General features: G+C 44.0%; 1 protein-coding gene across 2 annotated transcripts in view; it reads left to right on the top strand.

Annotated features, from left to right (window-relative positions):
• SLC37A3 (solute carrier family 37 member 3) overlaps window positions 1–11527 on the top strand; it is a 40729-nt gene extending 29202 nt beyond the window's left edge. For both annotated transcript variants that reach the window (XM_006133393.4, XM_006133392.4), the window contains exons 11-16: window positions 2735–2876; window positions 4105–4206; window positions 5009–5056; window positions 5664–5815; window positions 7591–7656; window positions 8993–11527. In XM_006133393.4, coding sequence (XP_006133455.1) covers window positions 2735–2876; window positions 4105–4206; window positions 5009–5056; window positions 5664–5815; window positions 7591–7656; window positions 8993–9085 — 603 coding nt within the window. In that variant the 3' untranslated portion in view covers window positions 9086–11527. The remainder of the gene's footprint in view (window positions 1–2734; window positions 2877–4104; window positions 4207–5008; window positions 5057–5663; window positions 5816–7590; window positions 7657–8992) is intronic.
• The last annotated feature ends 633 nt before the right edge of the window (window positions 11528–12160 follow it).

Raw genomic sequence — 12160 nt, 5'->3', positions numbered from 1 at the left:
TTTTTAACATGGGAAGGATAGAGTGTGAGTAGCCTTAGGCTGACTTGCTATTGGGGCATTTGGTAAGCATCCCCACATGGGGCAAATTAGGGAGATAATTGGTTGACTGAATGATTAACCAGGTGGCTCAGCACTCCAGCTGGGGACAGCTAAAAGCCAGACAGAAAAAGGGGAGGGGTAAGATGAAAGGGCCAGAGAAGCCCAGGATCTCTTCCTGTGCCTAGAGAGAATGTATGGACCTGAGCTATGGGGACTTGTTCTATTTACAGCTCTTTCTGTTGGACTTGCCACGAGCTCTGTGTGCGGACTGTTTGCAAACAGGAATCTAGGGTGAAGGAACCTCCTTATGTGACAATGGGCAAAACAGCCTTGTTCTCAGAAATGGCTGAACAATTTTGGCTTAAACTTAAAGACAAAGCTCGACTTACCTGAAGGGCACACCTGGCATGGAAAGCTGCCCTCCCTGTGTTAAAGTTTTGCACAATTATAAACAACTGAAGACAAGTTTTCTACTGAGGCCTGTTTGGTGACTTTTATAAAAAGTGGGGTTGCTAACACTGCCTGTATGGTAGCACCTAAAGGCAAGAGTGAGAGCAAGGCTGCCATGAAGCTGGGTGGTGGACCGTCGGACACCCCTGTCACCGAGGAATTACTCATCACTTCACCAAGCTGTATACATGTAAGAGGAATATAACCACCTTGAGCTGTGTAAAGGCCGTGCAGAGAGAGGACTAATTCGGGCAGAGGGGAGAGGAGAAATGGGATAAAATGGTGAAGGAAATGGAAGCTAAATATTAGAGAAAAATGTCCTGAAAGTGGAATAACTCCCCAAAGAATTAATGGGAGCTCTGGAAAAGTAGGTTGATCAGAGAGCTAACAGACACACTGGAGGAACAATTCTGTGCAGGCAGGGCAAAGAACTGGAAGATCAAATCGATTTCTTTATCCTGTATTCTACTACTGGGGCCTTGTGAGCACCTTGGATGTGAGGCTGGAAAGTGAATTTCTATCGCTGAATCCCCAAGGATAACTTCCAAGAGATGCATAAAACGTAGAACAAAACAATTATATTCCCATTCTGCTTTTTCTCAGTTTTTCCCGTTCTCCAGCTGAACAAGTGCAGTGGAACTGGCTTTATATTGACAGTCTTCTCAGGTCTTCTAAGGGTATGTCTACGCTGCATTCCTCTTTCGAGAGAGGAATGCAAATGCAGCCGAGCAAAATTGCAAATGAAGCGCGGATTTGAATTTCCCGCTCTTCATTTGCATAATGGCATCTGGGCGCTTTTTCGAAATAACCTCATCTAGACTGCATTTTTTTTCTTTTAAAAGAGGGTATTTTGAGGAAAAATCCCTTCTTTTGAAATAACCCTTAAACCTCATTTTTTAAGGAGTAAAGGTTATTTCAAAAGAAGGGTTTTTTCTTGAAATAACCCTGCCTAAACAGCGGGGGTTTTTTCAAAATAGGGTATTTCGAAAAAGCACCTGGATGTCATTATGCAACTGAAGCACGGGAAATTTAAATCCGTGCTTCATTTGCAATTTCACTTGGCTGCATTTGCATTCCTCTTTCCAAAGAGGAATGCAATGTAGACATATCCCTGAGGGTTAAAATTGCTAATCTCTCAGACCATCTGGTTGACCATTCTGAAGTGCTTTGTTATAAGCAACAGGCTCAGTAAGGCCTTCTGCTCTACCTGCAAGACTCTTGGTGACTTCAGAGGGAATCCTGCATGTGAGGCAGCTAGGGTTGGGCCCTATGAGCCAGAAGGCAAGCCTCCACTGTTCAGCTTGCAAATCAGATGCCTGCTGAAGAAATCCGTGTGTTCGGAGGCATTTATTTTATATCGAAATGTCTTTGGCACTAATCACTGTATCACCTACGTCTCTTATCATATTAAAACAAACAGAAAATTGCACATGTGCACTCTATCCTCTTGGGTACCTTAAAAAGCTACAGCACTTGCCACTGCTTTGTAACTCTGCCAACATAGCTTCCTTCTACTGCGACAGTGATGGTCAGCCAAGTCCTGACAAAAGAAGCCAATCCTTCACTTGCCCTGAAAGCTCCTGAACCTGGGCTCTGAGCTGCCACAGGGGAGTCGTTTCCATTGAGAGAGCCGTCTTCTACAGGCGAAGGCAGGTTTACACCCCAGAAGAATAGCAAGATCCTTCCACAGGCTGTCACAGTTACGGGGAAAAGTGGTGCTCTTTCAAGCATGTCCAAAACTTGTGTCTTGAGCTCTGGGATACAAATGTTTGGGTATTATGAGGAGTTTTTTTGGAGGTGCTTTGTGTACATAGGCCACAGTGATGCTGATAGACTATGTAAGCATTAGAACTTTTCTCGATGTAATGCACAAACCGTTAAGAGCCCCTGGCTTGCTTAGTATCACATGGTTAACTTCCTCCGATCTAGGAGATGCACTGATTTGTTTTCCTCTTCAGAAGCTTATGCTTCATGTGAAGCTGCTGGAAGAATTCAACCCATTGTGGCCAATGAAAAGAAGACTAAAAATAGACATGCCTGGTTGATTCCTCTTCTCTTCCCCCCCCCCCCCCCCCCCAACTCCCTCCCTATTTGTCCTTTTGTTTAGCGTTGGGCTTTCCTGGTGTTGCATTCTCATGACAGACACACTTACCATGGGAGCTTCAGCTGAGGGCTTGTTGGAAGGAGGAAGAATTGCTGCTTGTGTTTCTTCTAACTGCTTGCTGGTTTGCTATTTTTGTCTTAGTATTCCTTGGCCTATGCCTGCTTGAAACTAGTGAATTACTCCTTCTTCTTCTGGCTGCCGTTCTACCTCAGCAACAACTTTGGATGGAAGGAGGCTGAAGCTGACCAGCTTTCGATTTGGTATGATGTGGGAGGAATCATAGGTGGGTGCAGAAGGCAAACAACTTCTTTCTTTGGTTGCCCAGCTCTTGGGTCTTTTGCTCGTTACGCACCATGGGTAGTGTGAAGGAACTCCCTGAGGCCAGTGGGGTCTAAATAACAGTTTACTGCATGTGTCCTGCCTTCATGGCCTGGTTACACACACTGCTACTCTGGCTGCCTAATAAAATGTATGACTCAGTGTGAACCACTAGAGAGCCAGCTGTTTAAAGGGACACTGCCTTATTTCTGTACACTATCAGCAATAAGAGTGTTTCTTCATTTGCTATAAACGCTTCAGTACCCCACTCACACAGCTATCTCCCAGGTTACCTGTCCTACTTCCCACCAGAATCTCTGAGCGAGAGGGCAGTCCTGGGTGAAGGGTACACTGTGCCCTAGCAACCATTCCCACAGAAAACAAAGGGCTCAGTTGAGCAATGGGGCGAGCAGGCACAACTCCATTGTCCAAGTGTAGTTGTGCTTGTTTATGCCGGTGGTAAAATCGGAACTGGCGTCTCCTAGCCAGAACAAAGCAAGTCTCTCTTTATGGCTAGAGCTCTGCTGTCCCATGTTCGCTGTTTCTTGGCTGGGTAAGTAGTCCACTGTGCTTTCCTGCTAGTCACTCCTGTTCTGGGGCTGCTTTGCTGCCTCAGTGGCCTTGTTTATACTAGGATTATTTCCTGATTCATTACCAGTAGTGCAGTTCCACTGGTGATTGCGGTGATGGACACGCTAGTGTAGACAACGTGCCAGCATTGTAACGGCTGTGTTGTCTGTATCTACTTGGAGCAGGGTTAGACAACAGAATGTTAAGTGTCAGTCAGGTGCCTAGTGTCAGATCTCTGCTAGTGCACCCACCAGTGGAGCAGAGCCATTAATAGGAACAGTAGGCAACTATAGGAGACCGCCACCATGTGTTACACTGCGCAGATCTGAATGAGACTGTGGGAAGGGTGCATAGGGAAAGGAGCAAACAGAAGCACTGACTGGCTACGTGCAGAGGGAGCAAGAGGTAGTAATTGGTGGGAAAGCTACATTCCTCACTTGTGTGTCCTGGGTATCCTGACTTCATATTGCCTTCACTGTCTGAGACAGTGAGAGCTTTGTCCTCTTTTACCGAGGTACCAGAGGTAGCAAGAAAACAAGATAACAAAATTCAGTATGCGCAGCACTCAGTGTTGCATATTTTAATTGGAAGGGCATGATGAACTTTCATTTTATTTTTTGCAGGTGGGACAGTCCAAGGCTTGATTTCCGATATGCTACAGAAGCGAGCTCCTGTGCTAGCAGTCAGCTTGCTTTTCGCTGTTGGGTCTCTCTTTGGCTACAGTCGTGAGTAGATTTGGCTTGACAGTGGGCATCGGGGGACCTTTTAAGGCTAGATGTTCATTTGCCAGCCTCTTTGTCTTGAATCGTTTTCTGGCTCAGGATAGTGCCCTTCAGAGTATATTTCTGAACCAGTTGCACTCTGCAAGGTTGTATTGCACCAAGAGATCGTAACACCTGGGAAGAAGTCTGGATTCTGGTTAACAATGGGGAAAGGTGTGGGTTGAGTGCTTGGGTTTCTTTGTACCAGCAAGGAAGCTGACCTTGGATATGCTCCCTGGCTGCATTTTCTAGCATTACCAAGATGTGAGAGTTACAACCCACACAGCAATAATGCAAAGGTGCAAACATCTTGGAAAAGTCGGGGTGCGAGGGTAGGGAAAGGTGTCTCAGAGTGAGAGAAGATCCAGGAAAGAATGAAAGTCAGACGCTCTTGGACTTCACCATTAACAGAAGTACTTTAGCATCTGGCAACCAATGAGCTTTGGAAACTGTCTCTTAGGACAACTATTAGGATTAATCTAGACTCAGCAAAAGAGTGGACTTGTGAGACATCATAAGGTTGAAGATCTCACATCTCCATGTATGTGCTCTGGCTTCACCAAGGGAATCTTTTAACGGGGTGATCTTGGGCAAGTTACTTCACTCTTAGTCTGTCTCCCCACCTGGAAAATTGTGGGAGGAGGGCTGGGTAGGAGAGAAGGGCAATGAAGCTAATCTCCTTTATAAAGTGCTTTGAGATTGAGGCCTGAAAAGCTCTTTAGAAGAGCTCAGTATCACTCTCTGTTTTCTGTCTGTCCCCGGGCAGGTTCTCCAAACAGCAAACCCATCAATGCATTCATCATGGCCATTACAGGTATGTCCTATAATCACCACTTTCACACCTATATTGGTGTTGACAGAAAAGAAACAGTGTTGCTGTAAAACCTTGTTAATGTATTCGAGTGTGCTGCCTTCTCAGCTAAATGCCATGGCTGCAAGAGAAGTGACAACGGAGGCCTTACTGTGTTTGCAGATTCTTTTAAGTTTTCACAAACGGAGGTGTAGAACAAGGAATTTTGCTATGGGCTAGAATAGCTCAGATGGCAGGTGTCGCTTGCATTTTTTTATACTACAAGAAGCTATAAGCTTCCTCTGACACCAAAGGTGCATACCTGGGAGCTTCTCTTGCAGCCCCCCAGGATGAGGAATTTGTATTCACCAGCATGAGCGAGGGTCCTTGGTTTCAAACACCCATATTTTAGGTAGGGGCTTCTGTGTATTTCCCCCAAGTTCCTCCCACAGAGAGACAGAAAAGCATGTCACAATACCTATCAGTAAAAGGGGTAATTTTAACTTCTCTGAGCAAAGCATTCAACACCCAGCTGCAAACTGTTTCCTTGACTGAGACTCCAGAACATCCCCAGTCCTTGACAATCTCCTTGCTGTGCTCTGGTTGGAAGATGGTGTTTTGGTGCTTTCAGGATTTTTCATTGGGGGCCCATCTAACATGATCAGCTCTGCGATTTCTGCTGACCTGGGACGTCAAGAATTAGTGAGAGGGAACAGTGAGGCTCTGGCAACGGTCACAGGAATTGTGGATGGAACTGGAAGCATTGGAGCAGCAGTGGGCCAGGTGAGATTGCCAAAGAGAAACTGAGCAATTAGGGATGTGCCTTTAAAATTCAGAGAGAGAGTGATTTGGGGACCAAGAGGGGCTGAGATTTAAAGGGTCAGTGATAGTTCACGTTTGACTTCATATCTAATTTTTTTAGGGTTTTTTTTTTTTAAATCCGCCAATACCAACCAAAATGTTTCCATTCATCTTTAATTCCCAGAGGAAACTGTTTTTAACAAACAAACCTTCTCTGCAGAGTGTTTAATGCAAATATTGTGGCACTGAACTTTGAGAATGAAATAATGAGAAAAGTAATATTATTCTGAATTTTTAAATAACCTAAGGAGGTGGTGTGGTAGCAACTCAGGGGAGAGATGTATTACAGAATCTCGTTTTCCAAATGGGTGCCGCTTTTGCATAGAACATTTGTAACACATTCTCATGTTAGATTAGTTTGTTTCTCTTTATCTAGGACAGACTTTACACCCTGTAAAATTGGTATCACTTGCTTTCATCTTCCACATAGTGTGCCATGATAGGGATTGACCATGGATTGTTAATGAAGCAGAAATTGCAAGCATTGGCAATGGGAACATGCTTGTTTTGCATTTGCAAAATTCATGCACGTGAAAGTACAGAGTGGTGATTTTTTTTGGGTCGGGCAATGCCATTAGCGTTCCTGTGATGTAAAGGCTCCGTAGCAAGAGAGTGTAACTTCATGAATACTAAGGAGTATGTTGGAGTGGAGTGTACATCCCCATTGCCCCAAGGAATTAGGGTTCCTAATCTGCACTTGTGGCAATATTCCTGTCACTATCAACAGTGCTGATAGTAGGCAGAAAAGAAGTCGGTATGTACTGACTGAGGTGGTTCTCCCAGGTAAATGAAACATTCATTCTTTCTCTGAGAGAATGCTGGTTTAGTTTTCCACATTTTACAGGCTGCTAACACCTCAGGGCCACCTTTCAAATCTCATTTGGAAGCCAGTTTCCTAGTGTGCCATGCTTCCTGCATCTTCTCCTTTCCACACATTTGCCCACTTCTTAAAGAGAGAATTATCAAGTGGGTCTCTTTCTGAAAAGTTCTGTCAGTCATGGCTTCTATACCTGGATTTGCTTCTATACCTGGCTGTGGGATAAGCACTATGAGCACCTCTGAGCTGTTTATGTACCAATGTGCTCAGTAATAGAGAGAACAGAAGCTCCTTAAACACAGTTGTATTCAGTGCACAGAAGGGATAAATTCTGCCTTTACTTGGTGATTGTATGGGCCTATTGAGCTCTGGAGGTAAATTGATGGGGAAGCTTGAGGCTCTTACCTACATAACAGGGTGTTGAAAGGGTTAACTAACTAATGCTTGTGTAGCTGCTGAAAATGCATGTCCTCAAGTTGTGTATCTTCCCAGAGTGCTCAGCTTTTGGAGGATATTTGCAGTCACTTACGTAACTGTATGTTCTGTGCAATAAATCCTTTGTTCAGTCTAGTCCAATTGTTGTCACCCCTTGAAGCTGTAATTAGTTTTACTCCTCACTGCACATCATTACCTATAAAGCTTCAGGCTGGCAACTCTGTTTCACCTATTTTGTATGGGGTTTACATAGAAGGATTAAGGCAACATGTCTTCTATTATGCCAGACAAAGAGCAGCTAGATACCGAGAGAGGGGATTTGTAATTTTTTCCCCTTCAATAAATGTCCACAAACTCGGAGTGAGGCAAATGAGAGTGACACCAGAAACCTAGCTCTACAGTTGTGCAAGTGTTGATCTAAATATCCTATTTTGTTTCTTTACAGTATCTAGTTTCTTTGATCCAGGACAATCTAGGATGGATGTGGGTTTTCTATTTCTTCATTCTAATGGTAAGAAGCCTTTTCTTTAGCTTTTTCACCTGTGTTGATTGTGCAGCTGAAAAGTATTCCTGAACCCTAGAATTAATAATAATAATAATAATAATAATAGGGAAGTTTTTGAGAGAGCTTAAAGGAAAAACTTTTGCACTTCAAAATGCTTCTGCAGCAACCATCCATGATAATGCTGTTCCCAGAGCTGGGGTAAGGCTGGGGCACATCAGGAAATGATCTAAATCACCCATGGACATATTTCTTCCACCAACCAAAAAATGGATGTTGAATTATTATTGCCAAATGAACACAGGTAGATTGGTAGACAGCTATTTTTTAAAGCGGGTTTCATAAGTGATAAAATGAAGCACCTGATATTGTCCCCTTTAAAAATTTCTTGATCCTGGCATGCAACATTCATTTTGGTTGAATTTCATCTAACTTGTGAACTAAGGTTCTGTCCTCTCCAACTCTACTGTGCACAAGTGTGTTGTCACATGGCTTCCAGAATTTCCAAGAAGCTAGTGTTGAGCTATGAATTTGTGCAGCCTTTTCTTTTGGGTTTATCAGATGCTGAGGAGCCAAAATGAAAATGCTCCATAGGATGGGCTCACAGTGCTTCTTAGGGTTGTAAGAGACTAGTCAACTAGTGATGCGACTAGTCGTTCCCCTCCCTCCCTTGCTGCCTCTATCAGAGAGAGACAGCAAGGGAGGGAGCAGGAGTTGGTGCGGTGGGGAGCCGGCTTAAAAGCTGGTTCCCCCCAGCACTGTCACCGCGGGGGCCAGGGGAGGTAGAGGCACAATGGAAACAGCGTGAGCGGGGACTGAAGTAGTCTCCGCTCACGCCGCTTCTGCTGCGATTTCTGCTTGTGAAATGCTTTTCAAAAGCAGAAGCACCGTGCTCCCTTTGGGGCTCTTGTACATTTCAAAGGCTCAGGCACGGCAGGGAGCATGGGGCCAGCTGGGAAATTCCCTGCTGGGCTTCCGCTTTTGAACTGTAGCAAGATCCAGGCAGGGCTCTTGCTAGAGTTCAAAGGCAGAAGCGCCCTTATCGACTAATCGAATAGCTGATGGAAATCCCATCAACTATTCGATTAGTTAATTCAACTAAATTTAATATCCCTAGTGCTTCTGTCTACAAGATCAGAATTCACACCCTGAGCTGCTCAGCTTGTTAGTGGCTATGGGTGTTCCCTAGTCCATCTGCTTATCCCTTAGGCCTATGGCTGGGGTGATGCCTTGCTTTGCTTTTTGATTCCTTTCTAAATAACTGAAAGAGCTATTTTCATAGGCTCCAGAAAGAGCAGTGGCATGTACACATGCTAATTGTCCTTCGTGTTGTTTCTTTCCACAGACGAGTTCAACAATCCTGTTCATCTCACCCTTACTAGTGAAGGAAATGAGATTGCTCCTGCAGGAGAGACGCTTGCATGTGCGGACTGGGTGACTGCTGCTTCCTTTCACCAGGGACTGTACAAGCAAAATCAACAAGTAGGAGAGAAATCAAAATTCTGGGAGGTTTACATTTCCATTTTTTCCTACCCCTTTCGCCCTCCTTCAACTTTGGGCTAATTCAGAATGGCTCACAAAGTTTTGCTGAACAGCCTTTGAGAACTTGCTGTTGGAATACCAAATACCCAAATGGATTGAGGCCTTCTGCAACATGGAGCTACTGTTCCAAGAGAGGAATTAATCAGCTTGGCTGTCGTCCGACTAGGACCTTTCAATTCAAGTGCTCTCTTCCCTTCTGGTTTGTGGTTCCATTGCTTTAACCTTTACTGAGTAATTCTGGATATCCTGGGAAGTGTCAGATGTTTTCAGCTGAAGATGAGTTGATTACACAGTGAATTGGGAGATGTTGTTATGCCGGGGAAACAGTACAGCCCACTTCATGAATATTCTGAAGTTCTTTGTAGCTTTGTTTTAGAAGAATGGGCAAAAAGTTTCTTTGGAATTGGATGCATTTATGCTGTCCAGATGTCCTGAAAATACCTTTGCTAAATCTAGACACAGTTTATCCTTGGTTAACAACCCTCCCACAAACAGATAATTTCTCCATCGCAAGCTAACACTATGCTTGATCTATTTACTACTATTCTTGGGAAACCCTGCAATTTCTGAATATTGTAGAATAGGGGGATAGTCCTGTTTTTTAACACTAATTTTCAAGGAGTGCAATAAACTTTATAGATTTAACAGTGGCAGCTTAGCTGGCTTTGAGGATTGGGACTGGGATACAGAGTCTCTCACAAGTTGACTGTCAGAGCAGTTGCGACCCAAAGTAGTTGCTCTCTGCATTTGATGGCTGGTTGGGTGACACTTCCAGAAGAAGCTGGTGTCATTGATGCTGTTCTTTTTGGACAGGTGTCCATTTCTCCTTCCTCGGCAGAGCAGATTAGCATTGAATGAAGCGAGTCCGAACTATTCCACCACCCTTACATGTGATGCCTCTAGGTTAGGTTGAAGCACGTCAGTGGGGCAGTGTGACAAAACTGACACTGCCATTGCCCACGCTTCATTGATGTGATGGGGGTACAAAAGACTCCAAGCCCCAGTGCTGTTAGTCTGATAACTTGTAAGAAAAATAGATGTAAGACAGCTACAAAAAGCCCGTAATTCTATTTTATGCCCAACGTGGTTGCAGCTGTGCACCTTCCCCTTATGCATTAAGCAATGTGACCAACATCTGCCACAGGTTTGCTAATGAAGATTTGAATTATTTTAGTGCCTCTCAGCTGCTTTTTGTATTTTTTTTCCCTGTCTACTGCCTTGGATCACTTTCCTTGTATTCATAGTTGCTTTTTAACCAACAAGATTTCTGATCAGATATTCAATCCAATTAATTGCTGCCTGGATGGAAAAAAATCTTAGGTAGTTGAGAATTTGAAAAAAGGGAACTTCTACAAATAGAAAAATTGCCTTTTTTTTAAACTTAGTGTACGGCGATTTTTTTTAAATGTCTGAATGTGAAAATCATGTGATTAATGTGGAAAGTCGTTAGTGCCTTATTGTATTGAATTGTTGCTCAAAGATTGTTTGCTGACCTGGTAGTGCCAGCTGTTTTTACAGCTTTGCTTAGTGGGAAAACATGGTTACTCCATTTTTTACAATTGTTCCTGAAAGTACTTTTTTGTTTTCTGCTTTTAGATCTCTTCCTCTCTGCTTTTGGTTAACCTTCAGACAGGTCAGAGGTGGGGAGAAAGCACAATAATCATATAAGGGACCTGTGTTCTTGTCTCTTCCCACCCACCCTTACTCCAGTTTTTGCCATTTTAATTCAGGATGATCCTGAGCAGATACTCTGCCTTTCCCAGACCAGCCGGAATCAGGCTTTGAAGGACCGTTGGGGGGTGGGTGTATTTGCACCCCTTGCACCCTTCCATCCCCACTCCCCGCATATGGGCCTGATTTAGCTTCGTGCTCAGATCCCAACCCAATCTTTAGTCCATTTCCAAATGGAAGCAAAGCCCTTGAAGTTCAGGTATGAAATTGTTAATGGTGCTGTTTGCCCAATCTGATGTCCATGTGTCTGAGAGTGAAGGTTTTCGATTCCAGCCTTTGGTTGATTGTTGAGATGCCAAGTAAGTTTTGACAGAAATGAAGATTGCAGCCAGGTGGGTGTGAAGTGATTTGCACTGAAGACTGCAAACTCCGTCTACACGCTGAGCTGCAGAGCATGTGCAGCTGCTTACAAGGCATTTTGGAGCATGGCAAATTTATTGTTGTTAATACTTGATTGGCTGCCCATTCTTTTCCCTACCCCAAGTCTTAATATTTATTTACACTAGACCCTTTGGCTGGTGTATGTCCTCAAGCAGTGGCGCTGAGATATGTTTTGATTCTGATCATGTCAAATCAATGTGAATAAATTATTATTTTGGGCATCTAATGTGGAATTGTTTTGTGTGCTTCATTCCACTTCCACTCTTACACAATTTGCCTGATAGAATTCTTCCTTCTTTTACATGTAGGTCCTAGTTCCAGGTGTAATGGAGGGGTTGCAGTTGTTTACCTAGTCAGGACTTCTGAGGAGCCTGGCCTAGGCAGTCCTTGCCTGCTGTGTATACCTGTTTCTCATTGGTGCTCTCATTCCTTAACTCTTGCTAATACTTTAAACCACACTTCTCTCCCCATCAGAAGGAGGCTGCATGTTGCTGCTTGTTAGTTTGGCATACTTCCTGGTCAATTTCATAAGAAGCTTTGAGACTCCCTGCCAGAGGCACTGAGAACAGTGTGATGAATGGCCTCTGACAAAGAAGCCAAACATACCTGATTTTTTTCCTCCCTTTGAATTTAGAAGTTATATGCTACTCATTCCATATGAAACAACATGCTAGGCTCCCTCTTTGCTTATTTCTCTTCTCACAAACCCGAACTTGTCCTTTCTCTTGCCTTTCGATGAACGCAGCGTGGCGATTTTTAATTGTTCTTGTTTCATCGCGTATTGTAAATGCATACTTGGTTGAGACACTGGCTTTCTTGAGACACCCAGAGGTCAGGGTTGTGTGCCTGCCAGCCCTCG

This window comes from Pelodiscus sinensis, chromosome 1 (assembly GCF_052426305.1).
Source record: "Pelodiscus sinensis isolate ZL-2025 chromosome 1, ASM5242630v1, whole genome shotgun sequence".
In the NCBI taxonomy this organism is placed as follows: domain Eukaryota; kingdom Metazoa; phylum Chordata; order Testudines; family Trionychidae; genus Pelodiscus; species Pelodiscus sinensis.
This window is presented reverse-complemented; position numbering and strand designations above follow the sequence as displayed.